At 31.0% G+C, this 22,703-nt stretch overlaps 2 protein-coding genes across 2 annotated transcripts in view; both read right to left on the bottom strand.

Annotated features, from left to right (window-relative positions):
* The window catches only part of LOC108568465 (guanylate cyclase 32E), a 58,310-nt gene that overhangs the window by 323 nt on the left and 35,284 nt on the right, over nt 1–22,703 (bottom strand). The window contains exons 10-21 of the mRNA XM_017929579.1: nt 13,009–13,187; nt 12,832–12,943; nt 12,581–12,763; nt 9,641–9,817; nt 9,452–9,572; nt 9,196–9,387; nt 8,963–9,135; nt 4,512–4,660; nt 4,268–4,460; nt 2,542–2,907; nt 2,367–2,481; nt 1,675–1,811 (exon numbers count right to left, since the gene is read on the bottom strand). Coding sequence (XP_017785068.1) covers nt 1,675–1,811; nt 2,367–2,481; nt 2,542–2,907; nt 4,268–4,460; nt 4,512–4,660; nt 8,963–9,135; nt 9,196–9,387; nt 9,452–9,572; nt 9,641–9,817; nt 12,581–12,763; nt 12,832–12,943; nt 13,009–13,187 — 2,097 coding nt within the window. The remainder of the gene's footprint in view (nt 1–1,674; nt 1,812–2,366; nt 2,482–2,541; nt 2,908–4,267; nt 4,461–4,511; nt 4,661–8,962; nt 9,136–9,195; nt 9,388–9,451; nt 9,573–9,640; nt 9,818–12,580; nt 12,764–12,831; nt 12,944–13,008; nt 13,188–22,703) is intronic.
* Nucleotides 133–1,668, bottom strand: LOC108568464. The gene is made up of 8 exons (XM_017929577.1): nt 1,542–1,668; nt 1,312–1,485; nt 1,065–1,261; nt 857–1,015; nt 601–798; nt 435–548; nt 275–325; nt 133–214 (listed from the first exon to the last, which is right to left on the bottom strand). The coding sequence occupies exons 1-7, from the start codon at nt 1,552–1,554 to the stop codon at nt 281–283; spliced, it is 900 nt and encodes a 299-aa protein (XP_017785066.1). The 5' UTR covers nt 1,555–1,668; the 3' UTR covers nt 133–214; nt 275–280.

Below are 22,703 nucleotides of genomic sequence, written 5' to 3'. Positions count from 1 at the left end.
AACAGGATCTTCATGTCGAACACTTCGATGGGGCTCATCTGGGAATACTCGAACTTGAGGTCACGTAACACCTTCATTGGAGCTAGCCTCAAAGGACACGAAAGGTCGATCAGCATTTGAAGGCCAGTGAACGGGATTTGCTCCTCGCTGTCGGAGTCTTCTTCCTCGAATACGCTATCAAATTCCGAGGTATTAAATTTACTTAAATACGCTCCTGAAACAATTGTTATATCATCATTGTAACTTGTAAATTTTAATTTGTTTATGGAAACACCTTCGTTCATGGCTCCGTAATAATAAAACATGTTGCCCACTTCCCCGTAACCTGTGTAGACAGAGTTCACAGGTTTCTTAAGCCTGCCTCTGGGATTCGGCCGCAAGTTCAGCTCGCGCAAATACTGCGAGTACTCCATATGCATCTCTGTGTGACTTACCACAATCCTCCTCAGCCTCATATACATCAGTCTCATCTGCTCGTTCCACGGCTTCGCCTTCTCATCGTTGGTCTCCAAAGCTACCAGCCAACTTCTACTAAAATAATAACAAACCTGAAACAGCCCCAAATAGATAATGCAAACTGGCCGAGTGACTCGTTTAGACTTTGTAAATTAAAACATCGTTGGCTATCGTCTCTTCTATGACATCCTTGCGGGCTTCGGTTGCGCAGTCTAAAATATCTAAAATCTTGCAGCCCGAACAGAAGACCGACGTGTTCAGATCCTGCTCGGACACTCGGTCGAAGTAAAGGACAAACGTCTTCGTGAGCTGACTAATCTTGGTCACCTCTTTCGGATAGGTCTAAGGAAAGCCCGACCAATATAACATACTCGTCGTTACGGTTGTGCGTAGTGCTCACGTAATCATTTAAAATTGCAGGAGTGTAGACCTTATGTGGTTCTCTGATGTACATCCGGAAGATCTTCTCATACAAGTCCAAAATACTACCAGCATACATGCAGAAAACCGTCTCATCCCTCTCAACGTACCGCCAAATCGCTGATTGTAAAATCGAATACTTCGGGCACCATTACATGATTTTACATTATAAATATTATTGGCCTTACGTGCAGCATAAGATACTCTATGGTGTTCAGCATCTTGCACATGCAACGCGTCTCCATGTCATCTTGGGAATGCGAAATAGAGTTGAGAATCAGCTTCTTTTGGTGCACCAACCTTTTCTCGATGTTTCTAAACGCGGTGTTGATTAAGTGATGCGCCAAAACCCGGAACTTCCGATTCACCAAGCGTATACTATTCGCTGAAATGAGTACAACACTAAGCACGCCCCTGACTATGCATTTCAGTCACCTAATTCTTCGTAAGTTATGTAGGTAAACACTTTCTGAATCAGCTCGTTCGGCAGATTGTTCAGCGGGTTCTTTTTTCTGTACGTCCTCTTGTTCGTGTACGGCGAAACGTAGTGCTCCTCCAATCGGGCCTTCTTCGCCCTAAGATTGTATCCATCGTCCAAGCTTCGTTTTCCTGGACCCGTGCCATCCCCATAAATATAAATACATAGCTTATCCACTCAAACTCACCTTCTCTCTGCATCTTCGATTACAAAGTAAATAAATCGGATAAATAATATTTAAAACCAAATCTCACGCTCTGACGTTCGATTAAAAAAATAATTTAATCTTAAATCGTTGCGCGGAAACGGTACGACATTACCTGCGGCAGGTGGAGCGTGGAGCAAGCCCGTCTGGCCCTCTGGTGGAGCTGCAGCAAAGGGCACGATGACTGCACTAAGGGTTCGTTGCAGAGGTTGTTGCCCGGCCTTCTCAGTAGGTCCGGCGTTTCGTTAAAATCTAGGAAAAACGAAACATATACTCAATGGTTAATTATTACACATTTTATCTTTTTTTTTATTGGAAATAGTTTCAATTATATACAGACATAATGTTTATGAATACTACTTTGAATATGCATTTAATCTAAACTAATTTCAGATTAGAATATTATTTTTATCAATACTTTTAAAGTGGAATATAAATAATGAAGTTATTAATAAATATGTATTTATATTTATTTTTTAACATTCAACATTTGTATTAACGACACTATAGATCCTAATTTTTACTAGCTATTTAAATAATTTTAATAGATATTACATTTACAAATGTAAGAGGGCATAATGCTTTTAAATTTTCTAAACTCATACATTCGAACAAGATATTAGAATGTAAGTGATTTTCTACTCGTGTTTCGTGAAATTTTAGATGTGCCGCATTATTTGTCAATAAAGTTCAAATGCACAAAATAATTATGGTTTAGTTATTTTAATCTCTTCATATTTTTTGAGATTTGTATAATAATGTATAATATAGTGCAATTAGATTATAGTCTACGTAATCAATGCTTACGATCTGATCCGACACTGCTAAACATGGAGGAGCCAAGCATTTCCTTCCTGATCCTAGCTAATCTTTGGACGGGATCCTCTCCGGTCAACCAGAATGTCTGCATCTCGCCTTTGCCCTTAAACATAATTTAGTATAAATTTGAGAAAACATAATATTGTTTCATTGAAAGTATTACTTTGATTTGTACCAAACCCCTGTCCTCGAAGTGGTATCCTCCGATACGTTGAAGTAGAAGGTACGTCGCGTGAGAGATGTGGATGCGCAAGGACTCACCTGAACTCTCCATCCTTGAAGCCGTATTCACCGTATCCCCAAAGAGGCAGTACCTTGGCATCTTCAGACCAACTACACCAGCCACACAGTGTCCGGAATGTATTCCGATCCGAAGATGAAGTAATTCACCTGATCTGTGTTTGATCTCGAATTTCTTGATTTTACTGAGCAAATGTAGAGCCATGGATGCGATTTCTCCCGCATGCCGATCACCGTTCCGTATCGGCAACCCACTGACCACCATATACGCATCCCCAATTGTTTCTACCTGCCGATAAAAAATCATGCACATTATTATGTGTATCATTTATATTTCGCTTACAATTAATCAATAACTAAAATTCTCTTGACTAGTGTTTGTTGTTGCAATATTAGAGAACATTATCTATCAATTTGTTTGGAGTCAGTAAAATATTCCTATTTCTAGTAGTCTCATTTCCAACAAGATTTAATATTACAATTGTAAATTAAATATATGCTATTGATTTATTATTTTTTGTAATATTTGGTTGGAATTATTATAATTTTGAATTTTTATTATGATGCTTATTAAATTTACTTGTTTTCAATTGAATTGAAAAACAAATGTACATCAATTTGAAGATATAAATAATTAATAATTAGAACCAAGGCCGAAAGACTTGTATTTCCATTTTATATGCATGCAATAAATTATGTTAGTTATTAACATTATCAATATGTATCTATTTTATAATACTGATAATAAACGAAAATATAAAAATTAAAAAAACTAAATATATAGCTTGTGGTTAAAGGTCTATCGACATCCGTCTTTCCGCCCCATTTATATTATTTTTGTTTTTATGACTATTCGCTAAAATGAATGCACTAACTCCTAAATATAAACGATAAGTATTTTAAAGACTTCAGAGATAATGCTTTCAATTAATTATAGAGATTTGTGAATACATTGGAACCTCGCTTAACGAGTTTAATCTTTTTCAAAATTTCCGGATTTTTACTCGTATAGTGAAACATATTCAAAAATACACATAATATACATACACAAGTTATAAAAATGATGTAGTAGGCGCGCAATCCGGGACTTCTTTTCTTATCATCACTCATTATGCGACATTTTATTTGGAATTGTATTTTATTGGAAAATAAACTTATTAGTATTAATTGCTATAACATTTTGCACTATAGCAGGTGTTTTAAGATGTAAAATTGGTTTACAGTTATATTATATAACCGCGTTCTGATAAAGTTAATTAGGATAAATTAAAAATAATGGTTCGGTGACATTTTTTAAGAATATCTTAATTCCAAATGTTTCAAATTAATTTTTGATTTCGAATACTCCTTTCGTTCAATCAATTTTTCTTGGAAGAAGAAATCAACATCGGCTGTATATCTTTCAAATGATTTTATAATCAAAGATTATATAATTGGACAATGTAGAGTTGAATATTTCCGCTTTAATATTACCTTTTTTAACAACAGAGTTGTATTAAATTTACCAAAAATTTTATAATAAACAAATAAATTATTGAGCAAAATCAAAATTTAACTCATCAATCATCAACGAGATTCACATTTTGTTTGTTTAAGTGATAGTAATAACATCAAGAAGTAAGTTTATTAAATATTGATATACTCGTTACCTTATAAACATCATAATGAGAGATGATCGAATCGAAGCAGGTGTAGAGATCGTTCAGCAGGTTGATCACCTGCAGTGGAGTGCTGACGGCTGAAAGCTCGGTGAACCCCACGATGTCACTGAAGTAGATCGTAACGCAGTCGAAGGTTTCCGCTTGGACTCTTTCCCCTTTTTTCAAGGATTCAGCTACCGATCTGAGAAAAAAGTTTTTTTTTAACTATAAAGAAATTTACATGTATATCTACTTTGGAAGCATCCTGTGAAGAAGCGCATCCGTTTTCTTCTTCTCCTCCGTCAACTGGTTTGTCCTTTCCTGTACTAAACCTTCCAAATTGTAAGCGTATTTCTCCATTATCGCCAGCATGTTGTCAAAGATATTCGGTTTCAGTCCAGCCTTAAAATAAAATAAAAAATATATTAATTTTATTATATAATGATAACATAGTTACGCTTTTTTAGAAATTTGAATGTGATAGGGAAAATATAATTATATAATATTCTCTCAATTATCTATTTAACGAAGTCCATAATATCAAGCCTCAATTTACGTAGGAGATGGTGTAAACATTAATATTGTGATTACTTAGTGAGTTAAAAAAATTTTAGTGGAAGATTTACTTGTTAGATATCAATCAAAAGAAAATGAAGACATAATTAATGAATTTGTTAAAAAAAGATTGCTAATACAGTTCTTATTAAGCAATCAGTGTAATAAATGCAACTAGATAAATGAAAAAAAAACTCAAATTACAAGTAAACTTTGACAATTAATGCCAGCATTAAGATTATTTAATGGCATTTGATAATAATTCCTTTTAATTCTACGACATTGTCGAAGCAGAAGAGTCTGTCCTTCTTTTAGTAGCAATATACGAAAATTGGATGAAGTCTGAATAACAAGACATTGATACAATTTGTGTACATATTCATTTTCAGAAAGAATTTAATCTGAATATTTAAAAAATGTCTTTTGCCAAGTTTGTTCTGTTATATTAAGAATTGTTTATTGTTAATTATCTCTTTGAGTTAATTTCGTTTTGTTCATTAATAAATAATGTGTATATTTATTTCTAATGTACTAAACTTATATTAACATTAAATGGGTTATTGTTAATTATACCTTTCAACATACTATACAAATATTGTAATATTGTTCACTTAATGAAGCTATGCTTTTAAAAACTGTTTTCATTTTCTTTATGTACGAAGATCGTAATATATAAAAGCGGAAATATTTAGTTAAAAAGATTCGTTACTTAATCAGTAAGTTATAAAATTAGGAAAGAGTTACATTTCATATATATAGTGGCCCATCGGATACACCTGAATTCATTTTGAAATGAAACACAGTAAATTATTATTTATTTGGGAAATTTTTATTGATTTATAAAGTAGACACGTTGAGATTAATTATGGAATACTATGTGAGCCAAATGGCTGCCTCGGCTGTGTTGGCATAACCTGACCCTTTTGATAAAATTTTCAAAGACTTTTTGGTTCAATTTTAGAAATAAAGCATTGGTTCTATGTTATCAGTTTAAGTTTGTAGTTTATTAGTATAGACCTTGGACGTTACGAAACCCTATAGGAAAAATCGCATGTCGTCAAGTAGATCTAAACAATCAATTAATGTCAGCATTACCGGTTCATTTACCGGCAAGAGGCATGCTCACTGGTTTTGAGGATAATGGCTATACAAGAACTTTTTGGTTCAATTTCATCAGTTCAAATTTGTGGTTTATTAATATAGACCTTGGAAATTTTCTGTAACTTATAGTTTTACTCAGGGAACTACAAAATCTACCATAATAGTAAAATTTATAAAAGAAATAGTGAGAAGGTTAATAGAAATTCTGTATACAGTTTTGGCCTGTGACCAAGGATCTACAAATTGTGCTGTAATTAATATGCTACTCACTGATTCTTATAAAACATACTTAAAAGAAAATAAGGAACCAAATCCAAATGTTATTAGAATTGGTGAATTTAAAATTTATGTTAAATGGACAGGCTTTGACTTCCAGTTGGGAGGACATCAAAACTGCATATTTCATAGATGCACCAAGGGATCGATGAAGAAAATTAATAGAAGGCATATATATCCTGAAAAAAATCCGAAGATGAAAGTTTTCTATGCAGTTCAGGTATTTAGTCTGACAGTAAGTACTTCTGATCATTTACTACAAATTCAATGGGCACAGCTTTGCTATGTTGTTTTCTAAATCAATTATTTGATACGTTGAATCTAGGCACATTAAAAAACAAATATACAAGAAAGTTTTCAAAAGTATGACATTTGTAAACAATAGAAATGAAACAGCGAACAGCGAAATTTTGTTACAGCATTAAATGGAATGATAAATTTACACAGTATTTTACTGAAAAAAAAGAATTTGTAGATAATAATAAACTAATTCAATTAAGGAAAATGTTTGTTTGTTTTGAATTTCTTGTATTTCATATATTGGAATTGGAGAAGGTTGGAAACCTAAGTAAAATGTTTTGCTTTTATTTGTATATGCTGATTTAAACTCAGTGTTTTCAATTGAAATCTCAACGGAAAATCTAAATATATGTGTTTGATACACGTTCAGAAGAAAAATACATTAATTTCTGATTTACACAATTTTCACTTCATTTATTTTCAAGTTTATTTTTACATCAAAAGAATTATTAAAGAAATAGCATATTTTACAGATTAAAATATTTTAAATATTATTTTATTACATTTTATACAATATTTTTAACTTAATAAATGTAAAATGTTATACACATGTTTTCCCATACTCGCTGTAATTGAAGCTCCAATATGAAATCCTGCACTATCATTAACTCGCTACACATCAAAGGACATAATTTTATGCATTATTGTGAATAGACTACTGCAATAGCTCAAAAGCATTGCGTGAAATTCTCAAATTAATAATCTATGACAGCGGTTCTCAATATTTTCTATTTCACAGCAAACCCTCTCCACCTTTTTATTATTACTTGAATAGCGTCGGCTGTATATAAGATAAAAAGATAGATGAGTATATATATAACATATATTTACAATAATAACTAGGATTTGACAAAATTAAAATATGAGGTAAATATTTTCATACAATAAGCAAAATATTCATTTTTTCTCAATATGATTTAGTAAAGGATAGTTAATTACTGTATATCAAGCGCAATCAATGTCTATTGATTATTAAAAGATATATTTTACATTTATATATAAACTATAAAATTGAGTTGAAAAAGTGAGAATAATGTTTAAAAGATCAGAGAAATGTGTATATTAATTTGTAATAATTTTAATTTATCAATATGTAAGTATATTTAGACTAATTAATGAACATTCTTATAGAAAAAAAAATGTTTTATTGTTCAATTATTAATTAATTTGAAGATAATTGTTTTGAAGATATATAGTTTCGTTACAACGTATAATAAATCAAATACAATATGTTATGATTCTTAGTCCTCTTCTTCCGTCCTTTTAAACATTTACATTAATATTATACTATAATTTCTAATATATAAAAACGAAACAGAAACTTTTCATATGAAGCCTGAAGGAATTTAAAAATATTTAATTCCGGAAAATTCATAACTTTGTGACCCCAACTCTGAAGTTGAAGATAGAACAAGGAGTGATTTGAAACTCCAGCATAACACTTCGTTAATAAAATATGTAAACGATCCAAAATAAAGGAGCCCGGTTCTCAGGCATATAAATTGTTTCTTTGTTTAAATTAACTAAACTTAAAATTATATATAAAATGGTAGGTATCTAATCTAGTTTTAACTGTTATTTTTTGTTAATTTTTTACTTTTAATTTTAAATTTCAAAAGCATGACTTTCTGTGATGCACTTGGTATTTTTTTTCTAATTTCTAATTATTAATATTTACACGATTGGCGAAGGTATAACCATATTTTTTTGTTTTAATGGGAGCAAGTGAATATATTTCTAAATACCATTGGAACTAAAAACATTGGAACAATTATGCTTTAAATATTCAATAAAATAGTAAAAACTAATACTAAATACATATGTTTGACAATTTAGTTTGTAGAAAATGCACACTAAAAACATTTCTATCAGTAAACATTTCGCAGATTAAAATAAGAATTTATAATGGAAATAACATTTATATAGAAATAATTTGATATAATCCATATTGACTTAAATTAATTCATATTTATATCTTGCTTTATTTTCTGGTTTAGGTTGAAAATATTCTTATATACTATTGTTGTAAAATATCTTCAATAATTGAAAATTTAAAATACTATTGTATGTATTTAAAAATATTATTAAGATAAATTGAAAGAAGTTTGTGTGTAACAGCTTATGACAAAAGTAACGAAGATAAATGATTTTTGTTTGAAATATATGTATATATGCGTATTTCTATTTCCTTCCATTCTTTCTATTTCGGACCGTGATATTAACTATACAATGGAATACTTCATGCACAACCGTGGGTTTGTCAGTCTGACTGATTTATATGTTAAAAATATAAGTTAACTAAAATGATTTTCAGTCAAAAATATATTTCTATAATATTACTTTTTTTAAATTATAAATTAAGATTCTTAGCGAATTATAAAACGATGTGTATATTACCGTGTAATCGATGTGTAATTCTATGTAGTGTAATAAAATGTCTATTATTATACAGAGAGTAAAATGCATACGTACTTGCATTTCCTTCAACATCATACGAACATATCGAATGTCCGGCCTCTGTTCGGGCTCCTCGTGCCAACAGACCTTTATACACCTGGTTATGTAATCGGCTGCACCAAGAGCGTCCAGATTTGGACGGAAGGAGGGGACACCCATGCCTTGACCTTTGACTGCGACAATAATCTCTGCTCGAGGGAAGAAAAACAAAGCAGTTAAAGTATACAGACAGAAACTTTGACGCGCACCTGCGGCGGTCATTTCCGTGGCGCCCCAAGGTCCGGCCCTGCCTATGATCTCGTACAGGACGACGGCGAACGAATAGATGTCGCCCTTCTGGGTACCTCGTGGCGAAGGCGCCGGGTCCCTCAGCAACTCCGGTGCCCTCCACAGCGACCGACGAAGATTTTTCTCCGCCATTTCCGGATCATCCTCGCCGGCTATCGAAATGCATTCAATATTATATAACAGACTGTGCGAATTCGAGGCCACAACGAGGACAACCTTTGAATTCGGTGAGACCGAAGTCGGTGATCTGCAACACCCAGCGACTGTCGATGAGGCAATTGCTCGGACGCAAGTTTCCATGAGAGATGATGTCGCTGTCGTGCAGATAAATCATACCCTTCGAAAAAAAAAAATGCTTGGTGTTAAGCAGAAAATATTAAAATAAATTGGAATATGACGGCAGACCTTCAGAATGTCTGTGACCAGCGAGGACACGAACATGTTGTCCAGGTGGAGGTCCTCGTTGGCTAGGACGTCCTCGAGGCTGCCGCGAGCGCAGTATGCCGTGAGGATTGCGACGTGACCATGATCGACGCTGGCCCCGATAAACGGGATGATGTTCTCGTGCCTCACTTCCCTTATCTGCATTTCCAAAAACAAGCTTTAATCACCTGTCATGTTATATTGGAAATATCCTAACAGTATACACAAACTAAATCTAAAATAACAAAAGTCTTTTCATAATCAATAGAAAATGTATTTGGTCTTCCATCACAAACGAAATGAAGAATATTTATAACTATCGGTGTCACTATGTATATGAGAGATAATGTGTGTAACAGTTTTTCGTGATTTTGTTAAGCATAATGCGTTATTGATTTAAATGCGTCAATCATCTATCTATTTGTCCTCCATAATTGCATTTACACTAAATCAAAATACGTTACAAATCATTTTGTTCTGAATTTTACATGAAAAATTGTATAATTTTTATTTTATATTAGGTGCTTTTAATGGATTATTTGTTTTGTATCAACAATAAATATTACATGATTTTCATTTATTTAATTATATTGTAATCCTTTTTTTTTCGTCTTTACGATAATAAATATGTTATATTTTGTAAATTAAAAACATTATTTTATCAAACATACAATATAGATAATAATTTTATTAGTAAGAAAGATTAAATTGATTTTAAGAATAATTCTAGTTTTTACGATTTAATTTCTGTGAATGCGGAAAAACCTAATTCGCAAAGGTACGGAGCAGCTACATAAGGGCAGCTAACATTTAATAGCTATAGAAGCTAATTGAGAATATGAGTCCCAAATTGAAATCCAAAATTCTAATAATTCTAGCACATAATATGAAGATTCTATGCATACAGGATCGTAATTTAATTTTCTTTCAGTTACGACCATCGTATTTTGCAAAGGAATTGATGACCCACTAGTATATTTGATGAAAATTACTTATAAAATGATACAGAGAGGTTTTCTACTGCTGTATAGACAACATTACAAATTTGTTAGGAAAATCGTCTACATCAAGGAAGTAATCAAGCTGTCAGTTTTTAACTTTCCTAGTCCAGTTCTAACTTATCAGTGAAAGCCTTTGATTTTCCTATGAGTATGATAATATTTTCGTATGCTCAAATTTAAAACGTTCAACCTTTCAAATAGATCGTTGATAAATGTTACTTTCAGCCACCAATTAGCTCTTTTTAGAATTTCAAATGTTTCGGTATCGAAGAAAGATATTATTTCAGTGCAAGAACTTTTCCTTTCAAGAGCTATTGCACTTGTGTATGAAGCAGTAATCACTTAAAATCAGAATCCATTCTTTTACATAGGAATGCAAAAAGTCAGTAATTCACCATGTACATCGTCTTCAGGAGTCTATCAGGTAAAGATTTTGACACCAATACTTCGCGGTGGATCATGCAATGTATAATTTTGACTTAAGAATTTTTCAGACGATGTTGACACCTAGATATTTCATGTCGGTGTTTTACAGGATTTTTTCTCGGTGATGATTTTGTTCTCATCTAAATGATTTATCTAGTCATAGTCATTGGGTAGTAGTTGAATGGATTTGCTGCAGATTTTAAAGCGAACAATACTTGTGCTATAAAAAAGCTAGTTTATATAAGTTTAGAGAGTCTTTAAATAAACACAATCTTTTACCCGCGCAAAAGGTTATTGGTCGAAAACAATAACCGACCTGCAAATAAATTTAGCCATAAAATCGTCATATTCTCATTGAAAAGACATAAGGTTTAATGGTGATCAATATCAAGTCTTTGTATAACGTTATCGTGATTGCACTATCATATTACTTCAAATAACAAAAATATAAATTTGATTCATTAAGTAATATGTCTCATCTGAAATGCTGAAGTAACTACATAGTCTTATAGAGAATAACTTACCTATTAGTTTAATAACAAAATTGTTATAAAACCAATTGGATTTATTTAATTTCTAACTACTGAGACTCCACAACTACAATAGCAGACAATATAATATGTCTAGAATTCCATATATTATAGATTCTATAATATAGAATAATAATCTTTAAACATTTCCAAATGTCTGTAAATATTCCCAATTTGTATGAATCTAAATAGTAATCGATATAGCTATAAAACTGACTTTATTTCCAATCAATACGTCATTGATAAAGAACTCGAAATATCAAATAATAAAATCCATGTTCTTAATTTGTTTTAACTACAAAACATAAATAATAATTACCCATTGCATATAGTCTAATTAAAAATACATACTAAATGGATGCAAATAATATGAAATATTTTATTTCATAATTTCAAGTTCTGTATATTTCTTCAGATATTATTCAAATTATCATTTTAAATACAATATAAATATTTTCCATCTATTAATAACAGCAAGGTATATTATGAATTAAACATGTTTAATCTTAAAGTAATGTATTTGTTTTAGAAAAATACAATTACATTAATAAAACAACGACGCTATGTAAAAGTAAACGGTGCAAATTGAAAAATACATATATATATATATTATACGACGATCTTAGAACTCGATAAAATGAGATGTTTGGACTTGAATAAATATTTTAATTCGAATATATTTGTTTTTATTTTGCGCAAAAATAGATGAATTGAAGTTGATTATATTTTGTTTCTTATATAGATTTATAAGAAAATATGTTATTTCATTGGAGATTAAAATGTATTTCAAATGCTGCAATTGTTTGTACGTCAAAATAGTAGTAAAACCCGCAGGATCCAATTATATCGACAATCTAGAAATCGTTCTGGCATCTTCCAAGGATCAGTTCGAGCGGAATTGCCAATTCTAGTGTAAAGATAATTAGTTTGTGTCGGATTACGGTGTTGCGATTACATTTAATTACCTGTTTGAGCTCTTTGCGGATCGATCTCGTCAAATCAACCGACCTTTTTCTGAGTTGCTTGATAGCCACGATGTTGCCCCTATATAGACCAATCCTCGTGTACGCCCTTTTCGGATTCGTGTCCGAGATCTCGGCGATGCTGCCCGTAGGAGCATGGAAAACGCTGTGCCTGCAGACTTGTATCTATGCAAAACGATAACAATAATTACAGTAACTGCAGTACACACTTAACATAAGCGAAATATGCGTACCATGCTTTTATTTCTGGTCGTCGTCTCCGTAGTTTCAGTGGGTATTATCGTTACCTCGCGCATGTCGATCTTCCATAATAGACAAGCCAGCTTCTGTTCATATCTGTAATGCCTTTAAGAAACTGTGAGTTAGTGGATACATGAAGTTGACTTGAATTTTAGAGAATCAGGGCATACTTAAGGGCAAACAGCGCGCCTACCAAGCCGACGATTGTCACAGAGCAGATGGCACCTACAAGTCTCCAGTCCATCCTGTAGATGCATTTCTCTCCTTTGAAGCCGCACTTCGGCTCTGCCCTCGGCAGTCTGCCTCCAACCCACTGAATCGGTTTCGTCTCATCCAAATATTTAAATTCCTAAATCACATACATAATAAAATTTTTAACATATTATATATATCCTTTGTCTCTATTGTTTGATAAACCCGGTTTTGCAGAAAAGTTGAAATTATTTGTTTTTTTTCTCATTTAAAAATTGCTTGTATGGATTTATTACATTATTATCTTATCGCTTAACGATAAAACAGGATCCTAAAGAAAATTTTGTTATTAATAAGTTTTTCTTCTGTTCTTAATAAATATCCTAAATCCAACTGTTTAACTTTATTCATATTTTTTATTTTGCTTCTAGAACTTTTTGTCACAATAGTTACTAAGAATGTCTTCAATTATATAGTTTTTCTAAAAAAAAAATTAATTGGTATTAATTTTTTACTAAACTAGATAAACAACATCTTTACTAGCTAATACATACAAGAAATATTTTCATAATTAAAATAATTGTGTGTGTTTATTATTGATTTATATGTTATAACTTCAGTTTAAAATTCCTTGTTTTTAATTTCTTTAATTTTTATTATAAATAATATAATTGAAACTAATCACGTTAAATATATATTGTGTATTTTTTACGCTTTTATTCATAAATATCTGTTTTTTGCAGAATTCCCAACTAATAAAATAAATCATTATTAATGAGATTAATGTACATTTTTTTTCTTTGATATATATTACGTCTCTTTTTCAGCTTTTTAAATTTTTTATTTTCCATATTTTTTACTATGAGCGAGCATATATAATACTCATGCAAATTGCACATGAAAAGCTGTATTCACTTTGAAAGCGTAGTTTCTCATTTATTTGAATTCTAAAATCCAATTTTTATATGTTTTAATCTCCGTGTATATATACATTAGTAATATCTCCTAATTTATCATCTGTAAACAGTACATTGATATTATTTGTATTTCAGGGAAATAAATATTAACACTTTCTACTGAAGAATTGTTATAAAAATTAATTAGTTAATAACTATTGTTACATTTTATAATCATAACTTTTAGATTCATATTATCTTATATCATTCATATTGTTAGTTTCATAATTTAACTTATTGACGTATCTCACCTACATATTACAATTGATGTCTTATTAACTAAATTTATAAGTTGAATTAGAAAATTTTAATCAAAACTTCATTACTGTTACAGGTAATATATCATATTCCGATGACATTTAATCTGGAATCGATTAAACGTGCTGCGTGAACATTGCAGTTGAATGCAATAAGTTATAATGGGTTTTAATATTACATTATACATTACTAATTTGTTTTCTAAACTTTCGAGAACTGTAAGTTCCCGCGTAGTAGCCAATATAAGTTTAGAACATTTCCTTTAAGTCTTTTTGCATTAATGAAACTTGTAGATTTTAACGTGCTTTAGTTTTATTCTCTTTATTGAGGAAGTAACATATTTTCTTTTGCTGAATATATTAATATTTATTTCATTTTTGTTGCCCTGTTTCTGCAATACTTATGCAACTAATATATATAAATAAATATAAATAAGTCATTAAGTGTTATGCTCTATTACGTAACATTATATTACAATTGCTAATAGTGGAACTTGGATTTGGAATAATTAATTTAAATTCAGTTCTGATATGCTTAATACCAAAGGTTTCAATAGACTAATCTGTATGCAGATAATGTATTGTATTATGCACATGCTTAAACCGTAATTTCCGGAAACAAGTGTAGGTTTCTGGGTCAATTCACCCATATCTAATATTGTGAATATTAAATATCTTATAGTATGTTTATAAATATTTCTTATGACCCATAATTATGTTAGCACCATTTAAAAAAAATATTTCATGATAATACTTTAATACGTGAAAATAAAATGTATAATCTGATTTAGATAGAGGGAATCGACATATTTATTCGTTCTTGTACTGTAACCCAATTACTAACTTTTTTTCGCCAATCAAAGCACAACACAGAACTATCATTTCGCGTGGAACAATGCTTTGTAGATGTGACAGTAATAATTTTATTTGTGGTGTATATTATAAACCGAAGAAGAATCTAAGAAACACATTTTTGAAAATGCATTAAATGCTGATATATGCTACTTGCCGCTTCTCAGCTCCTAAGTAATCGAAGCTCAACGGCATTAAAAATGCAATATGGTGTATATTATCATAAGGTGATATTATTTCCGTTAAGAAATATTTATACAAATATAATATATGTAGAGCTTGAATGATGATGATATATTCGACTTGAATAGAAATTGCAATGATCCATTATTCTTGGGTGAAGTAAAAAGTTCTGAGCGATTTTTTTCTTTATTTCGACGATGTAAAATTAAGTTAGGATTTAGATCAAATATGTTAGATAAATTTTGTTCAATTTGAAGGCAATTTCATAATTCCGCGATTGAAGAAGTTCTCGAGTTTAAAAATGTGATAATCGCTTGGTGCCAGGTCTGGGCGTTGTTTTGACGGAACACATGAAGGGTGTTGTGTTCCGTCAAGACAACGCCAGGGAGCACACATTTTTAAAGACGCGCCAGAAGCTCAGAAATCCAGATTCAGGAAAACTGCTCCGGTGTGTTTCCTCCAATTGAAGGCAGTCGCGATCTATTCAACCACCCTACTTCGTGGTGGAGCGTCCGCTCCGGAAGCCAAATTAATCGTCCGGGATGATGTTGTGTTGTTCCTTATGGTCCTGAAGCCTTCGGGGGATGACTTTCTCCGCTACCTTAACTAGAGATGGCAGCAGGCTATATGGCCTGTAGTTTTTGGGTAACTGCAGGTTATTCGCGCACTTAGGGATTACGATGATGTTCGCTCTGCCATGTTCTAAATCAATGGAAGTATCCAGAGCATGGCATTCAAAATAGATACTATGTGCATCATCGATCTGTTCGGCAACAACTTTAGCACGCGATTGTTGATGCCGTCGATACCTGGGGCCTTCTTTGGTTTGGTCCGCTTGAGGAATTCTCCACTAGAGGCAGGGAAATGATGTCTTTATCCGGCGTATGAGTGAGGGAGCCTCTGTCTTATCTTCTTCCGAGAAGACCATGCCATCCTGACCGTGGATGGGCGGGTACTGTATTCTCTTTTTGTCAACTTGGTCGTCAGCCAGGTTCAAGATACGTTCCTGCCATCTGTTGTTCCTCAGTGTCCAGTTCTTCACGGACCCGAGCAGAGAATATTCTAATTATGCATCTCCGTATCGTTATGATTTATTAGTATATCAATTATTTGTTCTCGAAATTTTAGCAAATCATATTGTTCCTCCACAAATTAGTACTATTATAATTGTTTATACCACTTAACACTTCTACGTAAACAGTTATAATATGATCTTATTTGATCAGAAACATCAACTACTTTTTTTTAAATTATTGTAATCAAAAACACCATCAGGTTTTAGTTTCCAAACATAATGTTTGTTGCTAGTTTTTAACATGGAAACTGTCCTTTTATCAGAGTATTTTATAAATGTTTCCAGTGGTAAACATTTACTATTTACTTTTGAGGTACCACATAGGTAAGTTGACTTTTTCAATAGTTCTTCTGCTACAGGTACACTTGTATGTATGTACCCCCTTCATACAACATACGTACACCTGTATAATCACCAGAAAAACATAATTTTTATAATTTTTTGCTATATTTTTGTCGTTTGCGACCTCGCCATGGTATCATACTTTCGTCTATAACAATATCTTTTCCTAGTTTTACAACACTTTTAAATCAATTGATAATTTCGTCTAAAATAATTTTGAATTTGAACAACGGTGGTATTGTCGCTGAAGTGCAGATATTTTAAAATATTCAAAAAACGTTCACGTTTCATTGCCATCTTTATTTGGTGTACATATTATCTGGCCAATATACTTTAATTTTTGGAACTTGCGTTATGATGGACAAAATTCCAATTTTTTTTTTCATTTCCGCTATACTGACGGCTTTCCAAGACTGCTGGTGTTTTCTATTGTTAAATTCGAATTGGGTTGCGTACCTATTAGTTTGATCTACTATAATTTTCAGTATACTATCTGTTAAAAACAATTTGTAAAGAAAAAAAATCGATCAAGTGCACTTTATATTCATGTCGATCAATATATCATCCTGTGCATAATAAATGTCCATTCTCTATTATTAGAAATTTCTTCTAAATGGTTATTTGAATCATCCATAGATAATTCATCATCAGTACCCTCGTTTTCAGTAGCACCAACACTCATCTCTTCTGCAGAGGACAAAAGCCAACGAGAACGTTGTGTTGATCTTTTTTTACAACCCATGGATTCTTCCGAAGAAATATCATTTTCATTATAATTCATATTTATTATAAAAATAGATATTTATTTCCAGCTGAAACAACAATGCAAAACCTTATTCGTATGGGAGTTATTTTTGCCGCGCCATGTATATTTTTTTAATCTATGGCGCAACACTAAATTTTAGAGAATTATTTTTTCTTACCAGAAATTATATCTTTGCTTAGGACCTGAGCAAATAGAATTGAATGCAAATTTCAAATATTTCTCACAATTGTTATAAATTGTTTCAAAATTATTCAAAAGTGTATAAAAAACAGTTTAAGCATTTAAAGTTCTTAATTGCATTAGCGCAATTGATGCCCTAGGCGTAATCTGATTTGGAGGCCCATATTGACTCTACTAAGAAAATCATAGGCCTCCATATTAGTTTAAGAGGCCCTAGGCGCGCGCCTATGCGTTAATGCGCCACTGTGTAATTGATGTTTCATTAAGTTCACAGATGTCCCCGAAAAACATTCTTAGAGAATTATTTCTCGAAAAAAAAAATACTATTTATAATTTGTGTATGTTTATTTGAGATACATAATGTACATCGTATTTTATTTTTTATTATATGCTCATTTGACATAACATTTTTTTGAGTATTAGAAAACTAATGTACATAAAATATTTGTTAATCTAATATAGATATTAATTATATGTAAATATAAATAAATAGTGCAGAAACTTATGGTCAATAGCAGTTTTTTTTTTTAATTTTTCTTGTTATATTGTATTCACTTTATATTTTGCAAATGTATTGATGCAATCAATATTATTATTATTTATCATAAATAAACAAATAGCTTTATGATAATAATATTATTAGATAAAATTTTATATAAGCAAATATATTCTTATTTTATTGGTTGAAAAAAGAAGTACCCCGACATATATTTATAATCGTTGAATAAAGCAAACTCGAACTCGACTTGGTCATATAAGGAGAACTAGAAAAAGTTACGGCAACACCACGATAGTGTAATGGGAATAATATAACTGTATCGTAAATTGTGTGTTTTATAAGATGTGCAATCTCTTACTTTTTCTCTAGTTTTATCTTTGGTTTTTAAGTATCTTTAAACTCATGATAAATATAATGGTAATCAAGTCCAACTAGATAATAACTCTTAAATTGCGCACATAAATTTACACTGACAATTGATAAGTTAGAATAGAAAAGCTTTAAATAAAAATACATATTACTACAAAATAAAATAATTTAATTTAGTAAGTATGAGTAAATATGAGTTATAATGCTGATAAAAAAGTATAAAATGTAATAATAACAAAACACATAATAATTTGCGATTTAGATGGTTTTAGATTTATAATTATATGATTTCATTATATTGAAGCAATTTAGAATAATACATGATATTGTGACATAATTGCCGCTTCTCAGCTCCTAAGTAATCGAAGCGCAACGGCATTGAAAATACAATATGAATATCCTAAGCAGATACTATTTCTGTTTCTAAAAAACATTGCTAATTTATTCAAATATAATACAAGCTTAGAGCTAGAATATGCAAAAGATGATATATTCGACTTGAATAGAATAGAAATTGCAATGATCAATTATTATTATTGCTTATTATAAAACCTATAGCACTTTTTCCGCGTTTCAAATGAAAATTCGAACCCTGTTGAGTATATTTATTGAATATAACAAAAATAAAATAGGATCATTCAATAATAGAAATGTTTATTTATTTTTATGAACATCTTCAAAACATTTGATACACAGTGTCGGTTGATCATAACACTGTGCGCAATATGTAACAACTTTTTTGCTTTTTTAGCGGCAGTTGCACTACCTTCCCGTGAAGATATTGTTTTATAACATTCTCTACATCGCTTTCTTGCCTGTCTTGCTGTACCAGAGTACGTTTCAATGAAATGTTTTTGATTTGCTTGCATCTCCGTATCGTCATTCATTAGTCATTCATTAGTTTATCAATATTTTTTTCTCGAAATTTTAACAAATCATATTTTTCGCCAGTTCCCCATTTTTTATGCATATACCAAGCATTTGCAATTGACGTCCCACAAATTAATTCTATTATATTTTTTTTATACCACTTAACACTTCTTCGTAAACAGTTATAATACGATGTTATCTGATCAGAAACATCAACACCTTTTTTTGAATTATTATAGTCAAAAACAGCATCAGGCTTTAGTTTTCCGCTGTTGCCTTCAATTGTAGCACACATATGTTTGTTGCTGGTCGTTAACATGGAAACTAGCCTTTTATCAGTCCATTTTAGAAATTTTACCCCATTTCGGTTGATCAAGCTTAAAATGCCTCCTCGTTTTTGTTTTGCTTCCACAGGTAAAAAATGTCTATTAACTTTTACAGTACCACATAGGAATGTTGACTTTTTTAGTAATTCTTCTGCCAAAGGTACACTTGTGTAAAAACTGTCGGTGAATAATGTATGCCCTTCATATAATACGTCGTCTACCAATCTCATTACAACGTCATGAGAATGTCCTTTGTTAATAGTTTCACCATTTTTTCCTGCATACACTTCTAGGTTGTAAGTATAGCCACCAGGAAAACATAATTTGTATAATTTGATTCCATATTTGTGTCGTTTGCCAGAAATGTACTGCCGAAAACTAAGGCGACCTCGCCATGGTATCACGCTTTCATCAATAACAACATCTTTTCCAGGTTTTACAACACTTTTAAATGTACCAATAATTTCGTCCAAAATATTTTTGAATTTATTCAAACGATTTTCTTTTATGGCGGTGGTATTGTCGCTGAAGTGAAAATATTTTAAAATATTCAAAAACCGATCACGTTTCATAGCCATTTTTATACGTAAGTTGGTGTACATATTATCGGACCAATATAATTTAATTTCTGGAACTTGCGTTATGCCCATGATGAGCAAAATTCCAATAATTTTTTTCATTTCCGCTATACTGACGGGTTTCCAAGACTGCTGATGTTTTCTAGTTTTAAATTTTGAACCATCGTTACTTTCCACTTCGGATTGGATTGCGTAGTTTCATCTATCATAATTTTCAAAATACTATCTGTTAAAAACAATTTATAAAGGAAAAATAGATCATTCGAATCTATATTCATGTCGATTAATGTATCTTCCTGTGCATATTCTAGCTCAACATGTCTCTTTTCCGTAATAGGTATCCATTCTCTATTATTAGAAATTTCTTGTAAATGGTTATTTTCATCATAAGTACCCTCGTCTTCGGTAGCACTATCACTCATCTCTTCTGAAGAGGACGAAAGCCAACGAGAACATTGTGTTGATTTAAAACTTATAGATTCTTCCGAAGAACTATCGGCATTTTCATTAAAATTCATATTTATTATCAAAATAGATATTTTCTTCCAGCTGAAACAACAATTGCAAAACCTTATTCGTGTATGTACAGGGTGCGGCAGAAATAACTCCTACATTTCAAAGGGGGATTGAAAAAAAAAGGTATGAAATGGTAGAAAGACTCGATGCTCAGTCGATGTATATTTTTTTTCTACGGTGCAACACTAAATTTTAGAGAAAACTCTCGACTTGTAGGAGTATTTCAAAAAGGAGTATTCAAAAATATAAGATTTTTTTCTTACCAGAAACAATATATTCGCTTCGATTGCTTAGGAGCTGAGCAGCGGCAGGTAGAATTGAATGAAAATTTCAATATTTTTCCCACAATTGTTATAAATTGCTTCGATATCATTAAAAAATGTATAATAAATTTAAACGTTTAAAGGTTATAATTGACGTAAATTATTTGACGTTTCACTCAGTCCATAGGCGTCCACGAAATATTTTCTGGGGGCAGGCAACCCGAAAAGCGCCGTCCTTAACGTGTTAAAGATGTATGTTCTTTAATAAAAGACCAAGTAGTCGAGATGGGTTTCAAAATTAATAATATATCTAACTATATATCAAAATTGAGAGTTTTTAGATTCTAAGAAACTAAATAGTTGTACATTTTTGTAATTCCTTACTTCGGATTCATGATTTTTTTTTATTATGTTTTAATATTGAATTGAGAACTGATTAGGAGTTCCATTACCGATAAACGGTTAAACCGACCAAGATGATTACTTAAATAATCGGATATGTAATTTCTGAAAATTACATAATGATATTCGATAATAATTCCTGTTATCAAATTTATGAACAATCCATTATAATTTAGGAATATGCATCAAGAAGATCATTATATTTAATTTCAATTTAATGAATCTACTCTTAAAATGAATCGTCTCTCTTAAACTGAAACAAATGAATACGTCTGAAGATGGTAGAACTGTTTTGAAATAATACAACTTTTTTTACAAGTTTTTTTACTATTATTTGCAAATATAATAATAAATCTGTATTTTATTTTGTCTAAAAACTAGTTTGCCTAGTTCTTAGATGCAATACATTATTTGCTGATATAATCTGTATTTTCTTGGTATTTTGCTTTCAAAATCTGTAAATTGTATATCCTTTACTAACTTTTCCTTATCTTCATACAGAAAATTTTTGAGTATATAAATTTAATGATTTTCTACAAGTCTCTTATCTGTAAAGTTTTTTTTTATCTCCAACTTGAGTAAATATTTGTTTTTTTCCCATCTTTTAGAGCATTAAGAGACAGAAAGTCTTGGTTGTATTGATTTACGCGGCAATTTTTTGCTTTTCATAAAAAAATAATGAAATTTGATTATATAAATATAAAAAATAACATTTGCACTTTAATTATTCTAAAAACATAAACTATGATTTCATATAAATTCAGATAAATTTCATATAAATTGTTATTAAACTTAGATACATTTACTATGTAAAATTAAAAATTAAATGAATGCGTAAATTTGAATATTAAAATCATTTATTATTATTAATAATTACAGTTTCAAAGATATTTTATTGGATAATTGTATATTTACATAATTTATTATTTAAAAAAATAAGTTGATATTGGATATGATCAAATATTATTTTATAATTGTTTATCAAAATCCGTTAATTAAATCAAACAAACGATTGCATTCCGCGATATTTTCCAATGCCCATCGAAGACCTGTTTGCTTGTATTGTTTATATACTTCAGCGAGCTGTGCTAATGGGGAATATGCAAATAACGTCGAGGTTGCGGACGAAAGGCCGTCCGTCGTCTTTACTAGGTGTTTAGGGAATATTTGCGCATCCCTGGAGCACGCAGCGAAATTTCCATAAACATTTTAATGAGACTCTCGACAAGATTGACAAGA

This window comes from Nicrophorus vespilloides, unplaced genomic scaffold, assembly GCF_001412225.1.
Source record: "Nicrophorus vespilloides isolate i.1.1-1 unplaced genomic scaffold, Nicve_v1.0, whole genome shotgun sequence".
Classification (NCBI taxonomy): Eukaryota; Metazoa; Arthropoda; class Insecta; order Coleoptera; family Silphidae; genus Nicrophorus; species Nicrophorus vespilloides.
This window is presented reverse-complemented; position numbering and strand designations above follow the sequence as displayed.